Here is a 15,459-nt window from a genome sequence, read left to right as displayed (position 1 = left end):
GGGGGTAAGAGGATGCAGAGACAAATAAGGAGAGCATTTAGGAGGCTGTGGCAGTTGCCCAAAGATCGTTGAGTCCAGGACCGTTGTGCTGTCTTGGGGCAGTGAAGATGATGGAAACAAACCTGGATTTCAGGAGTTTGAGACACTGGAATTAAGCTCACACTCTCTTCTTAGATAACTGCTGGGTGCCGATTCAGTCAAAAATACAAAGGCCAAAAACTATATTATGGTTCTTAATTTTTACTGTGGCTTTTCCAGATAACCTAGAATGTGATCTGATCAATTGGGGTAATTATCAGTACCATGAGGGTACAACGTTTCAGAATTCCTGGAAAACACTTAAACTCAAGAGACAAGTTCCTGGACACTCTGGGATCTAAAGACTCCAGTTGGAGAAATATTCAGGTTTACTGTGAAGTTTTTTACTGCAAAGGGAAGATGTCCTATCCTAATGTGGCCATGGGGGGGGGGCACCTCTGCCACACAGAGCCCCACTATGGTGGCAGCACCTGCATCCAACATGAGTTATGTTGAGGAGGGGGATGCCTTCCACACTGCCAAGGGTGACAATGCCCCTTCTCCTTCCCTGGTGACCATCAAGCACGGGCCCTGTCCTTCCATACATACCAACTCCATTTCAGGTCCTGCTTATGGTATCATCATGACCCTTCCCTCTTTACTCTCAGTCTTGTCCTCTTAGGGTCACAGGAGAGAGGAATTCTAGAGCTGAAAGGAAGCCAATGTGAGAGGGTTTCAATGTGAGAGTCAGGGAAAAGTTAGGGTTTGAACCCAGGTCTCTAGGGCTCTTAGAACTGGTTTTCAAATCTGGCCCTTCCCTTAGCAGCCCCATAGGGAGATGTCACCTTCCCCCTCTGTGGGCAGGGCAGGAGGCTGCAATTCTGATTGCTCATAGAATGAAGCTGGCAGCATGAGGGATGTTCTCTGTTATGCTGGCACCCCCAACACACACACACACAAACAGCTGTGCCCAACATCCCCTACTATCCTGCCCCACACCCATACCAGCCCACATGGGGAACCAGGGACCATTTCCCACCACCCTCCCCATAACATCTCACCACATTCCAACCACAAGGGTCTACTTTTAGTTGCCATGTTGTAGAGTCTTGAACAGTGATGTGTCTTGGACAATGAAGATGATGAAAATAAACCCCGCTCCTCAGATTCCAGGAGTTTCGAAGCCCCTTTGATCCATCTCACCCCAGGCTCTCTCACCTGGGATGCCATTCCCCCTTCCACCTAACTCTTACTGGTTGGTGATAGTTCCGTTACTGAGCTATTATTCCTCCCCTGCCCTTTCTCCACCAATGGCTCGGCTACAGGACTTGTTTTGGCCAATGGAATGAGAGAAGACATAATGCAGACAGAGGATGTAACTGTGCTTGTGCAATTTGCTTGTCTTTGAACTCCAGTGACTTGTCAGGAGAAGAGAACATGCCCTGAGAGCTGATGTCCCTTCATCCTGGGCTCCAGAAAGAACATAGAGTAGACTTGAGCCCAACCCATAGCCTGCAGCAAAGCCACCCAGCCAAGCCCAGCTTATAATGATCAAGCTGCAGTCAACATGCAGCCCCAGGAGCATGAAAATAAATGCTTGTGGCTGTGGGTTGGGTTGGGCTCCCGCGCCCCCCCCCCATAGCATTACAGCAGTAGGAGCTGATTTTTAGCATACTCCTTTAGATGAATATTAGCTCCCATGTCTCCTTCTGAGAGAAACCTCCCCTAAACCCCTAGAGTAAGTCAGGTCCCCGCTGGGCCCTCTGCTATCTCCATGTCTGCTTAATCTGTATCACACATATGATTGTGGGAGATCTGCTGGATTTCAGTTCCCTGTGCATGGGGACCTGTCAGTCTTGTTCTCAGCAAATCAGCTCCTGGCCCCAAGAACTAGCACAGAGAAGGCATGCACTAGATATTAGAACAGTGAATTGACAGATGGATGGGCAGATGGATGGACGCATAGGCAAGGCTGGAGTATCTCTGCTCACCTGCATCTCCCCAGGCTTCCAGAACTAGCTCTGGCTCTGGCTTGTTATGTGACTTCACATAACAAGGGCCTCAGTTCCCTCATGCAAAGGCTTGCTTAGAACTGCTTAGTTCTACAATAGCCACCAGCCACATGTGGCTACTGAGCACTTGATATGCAGCTACTGTGAATGAGGAACTAAATTTTATTTAAGTTTAATTCATTTTAATTTAAAAACTGACAATTCAATTATTGGAAAATTGTAGTGCATTTGGAACAACTTGGGCCTGTGAATCTACTTTTTTCAACTATAAATTTTATGAAATATAAATATAAATCAAGAATTTCCAATTGGGACGCCTGGGTGGCTCAATCGTTAAGCACCTGACTCTTGGTTTCAGCTCAGGTCATGATCTCAGGGTCGTGAGATCCAGCCCCATGTGCTCAGCATGGAGTCTACCTGAGATTCTTTCCCCTTCTCCTCCCTCCCCCTCTGCTCCTCCCCCTGCGTGCACTCTCGCTCTCTAAAAATAAATAAATAAAATCTTTTAAAAAAAGAATTTCCAATGAAAATTTGGCACCTAAATAGAGATGTGCTGTAGATATAAAATACACACCAGATTTCAAAGAATCAGTATTAAAAAAAAGTAAAACATCTCAATAGATTTTTTAAATATGTGAAGTGATATTTTTGACACATTGAGTTAAATAAAATATATTATTAAAGGTATTCTCAGGGCACCTGGATGGCTCAGTCGGTTAAGTGTCTGCCTTGGACTCAGGTCATGATCCCAGGATCCTGGGATCCAGCCCTACGTTGGGCTCCCTGCTCGGCGGGGAGTCTGCTTCTCCCTCTCCCTACCACTCACTCTCTATCTCACCAGCTCGCTCTCTGTCTCTCAAATAAATAAAATCTTTTAAAAAAATAAGGGGCACCTGGGTGGCTCAGTCATTAAGTGTCTGCCTTCGGCTCAGGTCATGATCCCAGGGTCCTGGGATGGAGCCCCGCATTGGGCTCCCTGCTTAGCAGGGAACCTGCTTCTCCCTCTCCCACTTCTGCTCCCCCTGCTTGTGCTCTCTCTCCCTCTGTCAAATAAATAAATATTTTTAAAAATAAATAAACATTAAAAAATAAAATCATTCTCACCTCTTTACATTTTAAAATGTGGCTACTAGGGGCGCCTGGGTGGCTCAGTTGGTTAAGCGACTGCCTTCGGCTCAGGTCATGATCCTGGAGTCCCGGGATCGAGTCCCACATCAGGCTCCCTGCTCAGCAGGGAGTCTGCTTCTCCCTCTGACCCTCCTCCCTCTCATGCTCTCTGTCTCTCATTCTCTCTCTCGCAAATAAATAAAATCTTAAAAAAAAAAAAAATAATAATAATAATAAAATGTGGCTACTAGAAAATGTTTAATTACGCATGTGGTTCACATTACATTTCTAATGGATAGTGCAGGGCCAGGATGTCTCCAAGGTGCACATGGCTCGGAAGTGAGAAAGACCTTATTTGAATCCAAGCTCAGACACCTCAGAGCTGTGTGACTTTGAGCAAGTCACTTTCCCTCTCTGAGCCCCAATTTCTGCACCTGTGAAATAGAGATCATAGGTGTGTGGTGAAGATCCAATGAAGAGGGCGCCTGGGTGGCTCAGTCGGTTAAGCGTCTGCCTTCAGCTCAGGTCATGATCCTGGAGTCCGGGGATCGAGTCCCACATCAGGCTCCCTGCTCGGCGGGGAGTCTGCTTCTCCCTCTGACCCTCACCCCTCTCATGCTCTCTCTCTCTCTCTCTCTCTCATTCTCTCTCTCTCTCTCATTCTCTCTCTCTCAAATAAATAAATAAAAATCTTTAAAAAAAAGATTCAATGAAGAAACGTATGCAGAGTACCTGGCAGACAGCAAGCACTCTCCAATGATAAGCTCTCATTACTGTTGTCACTGATTTTCTGGACAACGCCAGCAAGTAGAAAGTTATAAACGTGGCATACTCACATCCAGCCAGCACATTACAGCTTCTAAAGAACATTCCACAAAGCATGTTCCAAGTGTCCTCTCTCCTGCAGGAAAGGAGCCTGAGGCTCTCTATGATGTTTTTTATTTTTTATTTTTTTTTAAAGATTTTATTTATTTGACACAGAGAGACACAGTGAGAGAGGGAACACAAGCAGGGGGAGTGGGAGAGAGAGAAGCGGGCTTCCCGCCGAGCAGGGAGCCCAATGCGGGGCTCGATCCCAGGACCCTGGGATCATGACCTGAGCTGAAGGCAGACGCTTAACGACTGAGCCACTCAGGTGCCCCTATGATGTTTTTTAAATAGGCCCACAAATTCTCTGACATTCCTTTCTTCAATAAATGGAGCCTAATTGCCCTCCCCTGGAGTGTCAGCTGAGCTTAGTGACTCCCTTCTAATGAACAGAATAAAGCAGAACTGACAGTCTGAGATATCCAAGACTGGCTCATAAGAGGCATTGTGGATTCCTCTCAGCTCTCTCTTCTGTGTCACCCACTCTGGGGGAAGCCAGCTGCCTTGTCACGAGCGCACTCAAGCAGCCCTATGGTTAGGTCCATGGGGTAGGGAACTGGGGCTTCCTGCCAATAGCCAAACAAGTGAGCAATATTGGAAATAGAGCCTCTAGCCCCAGTCAAGCTTTCAGATGAGTGCAGCCCCAGCCAATACCTTGATTGCAACCTCATAAAAAACCCTGAGTCAAGAACATCCCAGCTTAGCCTCTCACATATTCCTGATCCACAGACCCTGAAAAATAATAAACATTCGTTGTTTAAGCTGTTAGATTTGGGGGTAATTTGTCACACAATAATAGATAACAAATACACTTTCTTTATGGCCCTGTGGTTAAAGGTCTGCTCTTCTCCAGGAAAAGAGCCCCAGTCCTGGGTCTGGTCCATCTTGGGACTACAGGGGCCACCGAAGAATCCAGAGGCCAAGGCACAAACCACCAACACTAGGCCAGGCTGCCTATGCGCTCACAGGCCATTTATTTATCCAAGAGGAAGGAGGAGAGAGGATGAAGAGGAAAACTGATGCCCCAGGTGGTGGAGCTGAGGGGAGAAATGAACAGAAAGGTTCCTCCTCTTTCTCTTGCCATGGACCCCCGGGAACTCCAGCTTCAGATGAGGCCTCTGAGGGCGGCTTAGGGGCCTTCAGGAGGCCTGGCAGTTGTGGTCTGGGGTCAGGATCCCCACAGGGGCAGGTCCCAGGCTCAGAATGGCTTTTGTGTACACAAAATATCTCTCTGCAAAAGGCACTGGTGGGGGAATGGTGGGGCAGCTGGGAGGTTACCCCATCACAGGCAGGATCCACTGTGTCCTAAGTCTGGGTCCCAGTCCCAAGACTATCCCCAGCCTCCCTTAGAGGCTGGGACTCTGCACTCTTATTCCTTTCCGCTCCCTTCCCTCAGCCCAGTGGTGAGCAGGCAGTCAGTGGAGGGCCAGGTCGGGCCATGTGGCAGACACCCTCTCTTCAGGGCGAGTGCACCCGGTGACCTCTAGGCCAAAAGCCCCAGGCGGGTGACTTTGGCCGAGAGGAAGGAGTGGATGATGAAGACCATGGTTTTGGGGCACGAATGCAGGTCCAGCTCCTGCAGGGTGGATGAGAGAAGGGTCAGGAGCCCCATCCAGCCTGGCCTCCAGGACAACATGGCCCCCCGCCCCCTGCACTCACAATCTCTCCTTCAGCACCCCCGAAGTCCAGGAAGAGGAGGCTGGCACCATCATCCGAGGACATCTGCAGCTTCTCAAAGGGCTGTCGAAGCAGCACGGCTCGGGCGGCGCCGGGCTCCACCGCCCACAGCGTGAAGCCCTTGTCGATGTGCACGGAGAGGCTGCAGGGACGGCCGTTCCACGTGCAGGCTGCGGGGGCGGGGCAGGGGGACAGGGACGGCTGGCACCTCAGAGACCACGAGCCCCGTGTCCGACCCTCGCCAGCAACTCCACGAAGAGGGCTTGAATACCACTCGGGATGGGAAGCTCACTGCCCGGTGTGCCCTCTGTACATTCACCCTGCATCGAGTTGCCCCCACCCTCAAATACAGAAAAACGGGCGCTCAGAGAAACTATGCCCCACTTCTAGTCCCACTTCCAGCAACACCAAAAGTGGAAAGGGAAAGCTGAAACTCTGCCATGTTCAGAAGGCCCACTCCCTCACTCCCTATAAAGGTATCAGTAGACCCACCGAGCATGGCCCTTGGAGACCTTAGAGACCCGTAGAATTGCCCAGTTAAATGTGGATTTCAGATAAGCAATGGATAATTTGGACATACTTACACTAAAAAAGTATTCTTTGTTTATCTGAAATCCACATTTAAGTGGGTGTCCTATATTTTATCTGGCAACCGTACTCCAAAAGGCATCTCTCACATCTGCCCCCACCCCCCACCCCCCCACCCCCGCCGCAGTGGAATCACGAAGCCAGGGCAAGTAAACCCAGGGAAAAGGGACTTACTACGTGCTGGGGCACCTGCACACCCAAAAGAGAGAGTTCTTAGGGACCCTAAAGCCCACTTTATAGCCCCCTCCTGAAGCACCCTGAAGAGGGAAGTTTGAATGCCTCTGGGGGTGAGAGGCTCATCACCACAGAGGCACCCCCAGACCCAGCCAGCCCACCTGTAGACACTTCCTGCACACCCTCAGCAGCCCGGTGACAGCCATCCACCAGTTGGCGGGTCCAGGCGGCCAGCTCTTGTGGCGACTCCACACTGAACAGGCGAGAGTCCACACCATGACGTGTGCCCGTGCGCAGGGCAAAAGAGAGCTCTGCATCGTAGGGCACCGCACCCTTGGAGGGGCCTGAGTACACCAGCCTAGGGGCGGGGCAGGGGGGAGAGGGCTAAGTGTGAAGTCTCAGACAGTGTCTCAGACAGAGGGCCAAGGGGGTGCTGACCTGGGAAGGGACCCTGTGACTCCTTTACTACCTCATCAGCGAACAGGACTTCCAGCTGTGCCCTGATAGCCTCACAGGAGCCCACCTCCTGCCACCCTACCCCCTTGCTCCCTCAGCTCCGGCCATACTGCTGTCTTCAAACATACCGGGTACATTCTTGCCTCAGCACGTCTGTACATGCTGTTCCCTCTGTCAAGTGCGCTCTTCCCTGATGGCCTGCGTGGCTCACTCCCTCACTTCCTTCAGATTTTGCTCAAACGTCTCCTCTGAGAAGCCTTCCCTGTCTAAAATAGGCACTCACTAGCCTTACTTTTCATCATGATACCAGAAATTATACTTATTCTTTATTTGTTTCACTTGGTTTTTGATTGTCTTTTTCACCAAAATATCATCTAGGATATAAATTTTTGTCTAATTTGTTCACCACTCTATTCTCAGCAATTAAAGCAATGCCTGGGGGCGCCTGGGTGGCTCAGTCGTTAGGCGTCTGCCTTCGGCTCAGGTCATGATCCCAGGGTCCTGGGATAAGAGTCCCACATCGAGCTCCCTGCTCAGCGAGAAGCCTGCTTCTCCCTCTCCCACTCCCCCTGCTTGTGTTCCCTCTCTCACTATGTCTCTCTCTGTCAAATAAATAAATAAAATCTTTTAAGAAAATAAATAAAGCAATGCCTGGCATGTAGTAGGTGTTCAATAAACATCTGTGACCTGAATTAATGAGTCACTTGATTAGTGTGGCAATCCATGACCTGCTTATTCCTGGTAGACAGCTGGCTCCTGACCCACGGGCCAGAGCCCCATCCAGAGGAAGAGACATGAGCAGCAAGGGCCCAGGCACTCAGTTCGATTCCCACTTGCATGTAACCTTGGGCAGCTTATTCCCCCTCCCTGCGCAACAGACTCGGAGCTCTGGCCCTTAGCCCTCTTTGCTCCTCACTCCACACACTGTCTCATAACTTCAGCTACCCACGAGAGCTGCTGTTGACACCCAGTTTCCCATTTTCCAGCCCAGAACTATAAACCCACAATTCCCCAAGATTCCTACCCAAGCTCCCTATCCATCCCCCACACAATTTGCACTCAACTCAGCATCTTGCTCCAGCCTCCCCGTGTTGCACTCCCACCCTTAGTCCCACTGCTCGCCCAGACACAAGCTCCAAACCTCCCATTCATCCATTCATCCTGGACACCTCCCTCACCCTCCCCATCTGGCAAGCATTAAGCCCAGTTAATTTTACCACCCATGTGTCTTCCAATGCAAATGCGGCCTTTCTTCTCCATCTGCTGCCTCCACCCACCTCCACCATCTCTCCTGCATGACTGTACCAGCCTCCCAGCTTCCATTCTGCCCCCTCCAGTGCATTTTCCACGTGGCAGCCACAGGGATTCTTCTAAAACTTAACCCAAGTTGGCGCGCCTGGGTGGCTCAGTCAGGTAAGCATCCGACTCTCGGTTTTGGCTCAGGTCATGATCTCAGGGTTGTGAGATCAAGCCCCTCTCCGGGTTCCGCATTCAGCAGGGAGTCTGCTTGGGATTCTCTCTTTCCTTCTCCCTCTTCTTCTGCCCCTCCCCCTGCTTGCTCTCGCTCTCTCTCTCTAAAATAAATAAATAAAGGGGCACCTGGGTGGCTCAGTCAGTTGAGTATCTGCCTTCCACTCAGGTCATGATCTCCGGGTCCTGGAATCAAGCCCCCGTGTAGGGCTCCCTGCTCAGCGGGGTGTGGGGAGGGCCTGCTTCTTCCTCTCCCTCTGCCCCTCTCCCCTTCCTGCTCTCTCTTGCACTCTCTCATAAATAAATAAAATCTTTAAAAATTAAAATAAGTCTTTTTTTAAAGAAGCTTTAAAAATAATTAAAAAAATATTTTTAAAAACACACATACACAACACAGGTCACCTTACTCCCAGGCTAAAACCCTTCCACTCTGCCACAACTCTTAAGGTAAGGCTACTAGCATTCCTTAATCAGGCAGGAGAAGTTCTGCAAGATCAGGCCCTGCCAACTCCCTGTCTCATTTCTCTCCATGTCCTGTATAGAGTCTACATCCTGCTTATAGCACACTCAGAGCTCTATGAACACCCTATAGCCCTTAATACTTCTGTACCTTTGACCATGTTGTTCTCTATATATAAGATGCTCTTCCACTCTTACTTAAATAGCAAACTTCTACTCATTCGTCGAAGTCCAGCTCAATAGCACCTCCTGCTAAAGCCTTCCCCACCAGGCCAGGCAGAGTAAAGGGGTTCCTATAACTCTGCACTATGAAGGTTGTTCCTAGGTCAGCCTCCCCTACCAGACTGGCTGCTCCCTGAGGGAAGACTGTTGGAATCAGCTCCCTGTCCCCTGAACCATGCTGCACAGATCTGGGCAGAGTAGGTGTCAATCAATGAGTGCCTAGTGGGACGTCACACCCTTCTCTTGCAAGCCCCCATTTTACAGATGAAGAAACTGAGGCCCAGACAACATAGAGACTTGCTTCAGGTCACCTGGGAAATAACTCAGGGCAGAGTGAGGCTGGAATCCCCCACTTCTGAGACCCATTGAGAGCATCACCCCCCAACCTCTGGGTGAGACAGACACCCCTGCCTGCCCGTGGATACCTGGTGGCAATGAGGGGGACAGTACGGGCTGGCTGGCTCAGAGCCTCACGGGTCTGGGGTAGGTGGCAGTAGAGAAGCAGCTCCTTCTCGGTCAGCAAGGCCAGGGTGGGTGCTGTGCCCCCACTGGGCAGCTGCAGGGGGCAAGGCAACAGTGAGGTGGAGCAGAGGGGGCGGGGGGTCAGAGGGCCAGGGTGGAGTGGGATGGTGCATGGGAATGCGGTTAGCTCCAGAGGAAGGGTCGAGGTGAGGGACAGAGGCCTGGCCCAGCAGGCACCTGCTCAGTCAGCCAGCCCATCTGCTTGATGTCCTGGCTCCCAGCTGTGCCCGCGGCTGCCAGCAGGGCCTGCAGCTCGTCCTTGACCCGAGGCATCAGAGCGTTGACCTGGGCCTGGACAGCAGCTGCCCACGACTTTGCACTAGCCTCATCCTTGGCCCTCAGGAAGAGGGTGTCCTGGCCATCTGCTGAACAGATCTCCAAATACCTGCAGGCACAAACAGAGTGGAGGGGAGGACCGGTCTACTAGGCTGCAGCTGCCCAACTTTGAAATCTGGCCCAAAACCCCATTCTCTGCAAAACCCGGAGAAACCGCAGGGTATCCACGAGACAATCAGGAGCGACACTCACTGCTGGGGCTCCAGCCACAACTGGGGCTTCACGGGGTCTAGAGACAAGAGCCTATGACATATACACACATAGGCATATACATACAAATTAAACACATACGCACACATGTGTGATAGGAGCCAAAATCACTGTGTGAGGATTCATGATCTTGCTTTTTTTCTCCTGGTTTCTAAGGAGAAGGATTCTCCTGCTGAGCCAGCTCCCCTCTTCTCCCTTGTGGCACAGAACCCACGTGATACACTAATGGGGGCGGGCGGAGAGCACAAAAACTGAGAGGCCAAGTCAGTCTACATAAAAAGAGCTGGAGGGGGAAGCCTGGGTGGCTCAATCGTTAAGCATCTGCCTTCGGCTCAAGTCATGATCCCAGAGTCCCCAGGGTCCTGGGATCGAGCCCCACATCAGGCTCCCTGCTCAGCAGGAAGCCTGCTTCTCCCTCTCCCACTCCCCCTGCTTGTGCTCACTCTCTTACTCTCTCTCTCTCTCTCTCTGTCAAATAAATAAATAAAATCTTTAAAAAAAAAAAAAAAAGAGCTGGAGGAGGGGGAAGGGAGGGAGAGAAAAAGCCATGTGGACAAGTGTGGGGGAAGGGTTTCAGGGAGGTATCAAGAGGAGCAGTGACAGGGAAAGGATTTTAAAACGTTATGTGGACCATTAAAGATTCACTCCTCTTTGCCCTTTCTGTCACGGAGGAAGTGGGGCAGAAGGTGGAGGATGGCTCACACAATACCTATCCCAACCCCCTTCTCCTCTGCCTCCCTCTACTGCAGAACTAGGAAGCAAAATACTTGGATTCCCACCTCCCTTGCAGCTAGGGCTGGCCACCATGAGATATAGACAGAAGTCTCTGGGGAGGACATCCCTTCCCAAATGAAGGTAAAACTTCCCTAGATGGGGTGGTTACTCTCCAGAGATGGCCTCCACCAAATCCATCCCTCCCTGTCCACACAGTCCACTTTTCTCATCAAGAGGTGAAGCTTATTTCTCTTCTCCTTGATCTTGTAACTTGGTTTGACAAATAAAATATGACAGAAGTGACATTCTGGCATTCCCAAGCCACCATGAAATCTAAGTCCCCTGGGACCAATCAAACAAGGCACATAGAAAGGCCTTATGGACAGAGGAATGCTTAGCCGGTCCCTGGCTGTTCCAATCATTCCAGCTGAGGCAGCACCATGGGGGCGAAGCAACCATCTTATACTTCCAGCCCCAGCAGATACCACATAAAGCAGAAGAACTGGCCAGCCAAGCCAGCTCGGATCACAGAATTGTAAGAAATAATAAACTCTCATCTTCCAAGCCACTAAATTTTAGGATGGTTTGTTATGCACAAAAGAACAAAATACCAGGAGAAAAGTTCCTTTGCCTCTTGCCTTCTTCCTGTCTGGAATATGGACACAGGCTTCAAGGCACAGCCACCACTCTACCTCCAAGAAGAAAATACATAATAGGGGCGCCTGGGTGGCTCAGTCGTTAAGCATCTGCCTTCAGCTCAGGTCATGATCTCAGGGTCCTGGGATCGAGCCCTGCGTTGGGCTCCCTGCTCAGCAGGAAGCCTGCTTCTCCCTCTCCCACTCCCCCTGCTTGTGTTCCCTCTCTCACTGTGTCTCTCTCTATCAAATAAATAAAATCTTAAAAAAAAGAAAGAAAGAAAATACACAATAAAAATGGCAGAGGAAGAGGCTGGAAGCTTGACTCATCAAGGGCATTCTTGAGTAGTGATAAAAGCCTAAGTAGCTGACCCTGAACTATTTCTCAAACATGTGGAAAAATAAATCCCTCATCTATCTCAGCCATGGCTTATTGGCGTTTCTGATACTTGCAGCCCAATGTAATCCTAACACTTAGTGCAAGTGTGAAATATTTTTCATTATATTTTGGTTACCAGATTATGTTCCTTTGACTGGGACATTTAGTGCTGATAAGGAACCACAGTTATATCCAAGTTACCTGTGTTACACATGTGCATGTGGTCAAGCACATGTGGACATGCATATACACATGTAATATTAACATAAACATGCACGAATCTATGCCCACACCCATGCAAATGCTCACATATACACACAAACACTTGAATTTACATGTCAATTCCACGTGTACACACAGAAATACATGTACACACATGCTTCAGGTGCTGTCTGGGATCAGGCTGGGAACCATGATTAACCTAATGTTCGATAAGTCTCAGAAAGAACTAATACCACCTTACCTTCACCCAACACAAAAGGGCCCTTTGGTGGAACACCTTAAATGACCTGTGAATCACCAGTTCTTGCCTCATGGGGGCAGGCTGGGGCTGGGGCATTGAGTAGGGCTAGGGTTACGGTTAGTAGATCTGGATGCTGAGCCTCCAGGCCAATATTGGGCATCCGCCTGGCATTGAACCTCAGCTGTAACTAGGACCCACAGCACAAGCCTTTTATGCTCACACTATGTATACACCACCCCAGATAACCACATACCCCACTTGATCCACATATACTCCATTCAACCACCACCCTCACTCAGGCACCTACAGTTTCTAAAGCAGAGAGGGCTACCTGGAATGAGGCAAGTTCCATCCCTTCCTGGGTGTGTGATCTTGGGCAGGTTACTTCCTCTCTCTGTCCTCATCTACAAAGTGGGAGTGAAATAATAGGACTTTGCTCATAGGGTCGCTGAGAGAGTTAAATTAAATTGTGCTTGGTAAACACTCAATACTGTCAGCTGTTACCAATCTTATCATCAGTGAACTGTTAAGAGCTGCTCATGTGTGAAGGATGGTAATTTTCCATGGCCCTGACACGAATGTTACTAGACATCTAAGAACCTCAGCAGAGTTAGAAGAGACTTGAGGGGATCACTGAGTCTGGAAACTTTATTTCCCAGTGAGGAATCTAAAGGTCAGGGAGGAGAAGGGACTAGTTCAAGGAGAACCAGGACTGGAACCCAGGGCTCTTCCACAGACCAAACTCCTCCTCAGATGTGAACTGCTCAGAGGAAAAAGAGAGAAGCCAAGCGTACCATCATCCTCTTCACTCTTACATCCATTCAACAAACATTTCTTAAGCCCTACTATGTTCAGACATTGTGCTGGTCACTCGCAACACTGGGCTATCTTTCCTTTGGCCCCACCACTTACCACCAAGGTATATCTGTCTGAGTTGCCCCCCACCCCAGACTTACCTGGGCTCTGGGTCACTGGGGGTGCACCTCCTCGAGACATATGCCATCTTCAAGGACATGTGTTTGGCATCACTGAGGTCCCGGGGAGGGGGGCCAGGGGAAGATGGCTGTCGCTGAAGGGGTGAAGCAGGAGGCAAATCCCAGCCAACCGAGGTCCCGCTGGCAGAGTTCTTGAAATACGGTGAGACCTCCTTCATATACTTGACTGGTCAGAGGACAGGTCAGCAGTTACATTGTTGTGACATGGGCTCCCATGTAGCACACACCACAATTGTCACTAATTCATAAGAGTTTAATTTATGTCCCATATCACTATCCTCCTCTAGGTTAAAGTCTCTGACAGGGCAGTGTGGTAGAAAATACTGGATGCATGCCGACATCCATGCTCTCCTGTTGCCCCTGGTTTATAGACCAACCCATGTCCATGCCACCTGGAAGAAAAACCACACTTCCCAGCCTCCTTTGCAGCTAGGTGTGGCCACATGACTAAGTTCTAATCAAGTAAGTAGAAGTGTTTGGGCCTCTGGGATGGCTGCTTAAAGGGAATGGACAACAGGCACAACACGACAATGAAAGGGCACTGAGACAGGAGTCAGGAGGTGTGACTGCTCTTCCACTGGCCCATTGTTTGCCTCTATTTCTCCAGCCTGCTCATCTGCAAAGAGGAGGCATGGAATGAGATAGTCCTGTGGGACCAGCTGCCAATTGTCCTCCAATATAGAAATAGCCCACCAGCTTGAGACTTCCTTTTCCAAGTGCTTACATGACCAAGTCTGGCCAATAGGATGAGAGCAGAAGGGATGTATGCTGCTGCCAAGTTCTGCTTATTAAAAAAAGAGGCATGCCCTTCCTTTCCTCCTCTTTTCCCCTGACACGGTTGAGCTGGCTGGAACACAGACTGGTGAAGCACCATCCTGACCATGAGGACATGAGCCACAGTCTAAGGAAGGCTGACCAACAAAACAGAAATAAATGGATGCTGATACTTTGGAGATGCCATGTCAGACTTGTTCTGTTACCTAAGAAAGCAAGGATTTCTATTATATATTTATAAAAGATTTTTATGTATTTATTTGAGAGAGAGAGAGAGAGCATGCAAGTAGGAGGGGGAGCAGAGGAGAAGGGAGAGGAACAAGCAGACTCTGCTCTGAGTGCAGAGCCCTATGTGGGACTCGATCCCAGGACCCTGAGATCATGACCTGAGCCAAAACTAAAAGTCAGATGTTCAACCAACTGAGCCACCCAGGTGCCCCAGGACTTCTATTATATTTAAGTCACAGTATTTTATGGGTCTCCTGTTATAGCAGCATAGCTTGTACCCTAACCAATATAGGTGCTCTTAGCTCTGACCAAACATCATTGAGTAAGTATAGTGGACACCTTCTAGAATAGCACTGTCCAACAGAGTTTTCTGTGCTTATGTAAATGTTCCATATATATGCTGGCCAATATAGTAGCCACTCACCACATGTGGCTATTGAGCACTTGAAATGTAGCTAGTACAAATGAGGAACTGAATTTTTATTTTTATTTCATCTTAATTAATTTTTTTAAATTAAATTCAAATAGTCACTTGGAGCTAGTGGTGACCACACCAGACAACAGAGTTCTAGAATAACAGCCCAGATCTACTTCTCTGCCCAACTGACCCATAAATTCATGTTCTGATATGTGATCCTGCCCTTCTGGTTATGCTAGCTAGACCAAGGTGAACACCTGACCCACACTAGGCTACCCAAATTGAGACTGGGAGAGATTCTAGACGGTGTCTTGAACAAACATGAATGCTATGGGGGCAACCACCTTCTGCTATGGGGACAGAGAAGAGGAGAAAGCTGGTTTGTAGAGAGAATTAGTGGAGATGCATGTTGAGAGACAGAGGGAAGGCCCTGCCAATCACCTGCTAATGCTCCAGTTTCTGATACTCGTCCTTTAGAAAGTCGAACTACCATCCCAACGGGAGTTATGATATTTGCAACCAAAACAGTCTTGAGTGGGGCCTTGACCCATGCCTTTTTAGAAAAGGAAGATCTCACTAACAAAGGCAGCTAGAAGTGAAAGGCAATATGATGACAAGGTTGATCTGAGAAGAGCCTGATAGGAGTAGAGATTCAGAAACAAGTCAGTTTTCTTGACTACCTACTATGTGCCAGGTATTGGACTGGCCTTAGTAGGACTGGGATGGTAAACGTAT

At 49.3% G+C, this 15,459-nt stretch overlaps 1 protein-coding gene across 1 annotated transcript in view; it reads right to left on the bottom strand.

Moving 5' to 3' along the window:
* Positions 1–4,959: 4,959 nt before the first annotated feature.
* The window catches only part of SNTA1 (syntrophin alpha 1), a 28,141-nt gene continuing 17,641 nt past the window's right edge, over positions 4,960–15,459 (bottom strand). The window contains exons 3-8 of the mRNA XM_032419666.1: positions 13,266–13,470; positions 9,750–9,957; positions 9,476–9,606; positions 6,605–6,801; positions 5,664–5,851; positions 4,960–5,580 (exon numbers count right to left, since the gene is read on the bottom strand). Coding sequence (XP_032275557.1) covers positions 5,488–5,580; positions 5,664–5,851; positions 6,605–6,801; positions 9,476–9,606; positions 9,750–9,957; positions 13,266–13,470 — 1,022 coding nt within the window. The 3' untranslated portion in view covers positions 4,960–5,487. The remainder of the gene's footprint in view (positions 5,581–5,663; positions 5,852–6,604; positions 6,802–9,475; positions 9,607–9,749; positions 9,958–13,265; positions 13,471–15,459) is intronic.

The sequence above is a fragment of the Phoca vitulina genome, unplaced genomic scaffold (genome assembly GCF_004348235.1).
Source record: "Phoca vitulina isolate PV1807 unplaced genomic scaffold, GSC_HSeal_1.0 scaffold22, whole genome shotgun sequence".
In the NCBI taxonomy this organism is placed as follows: Eukaryota; Metazoa; Chordata; class Mammalia; order Carnivora; family Phocidae; genus Phoca; species Phoca vitulina.
Note: the sequence above shows the minus strand (reverse complement) of the source record. Positions and strands in the feature narration are given on the sequence as shown.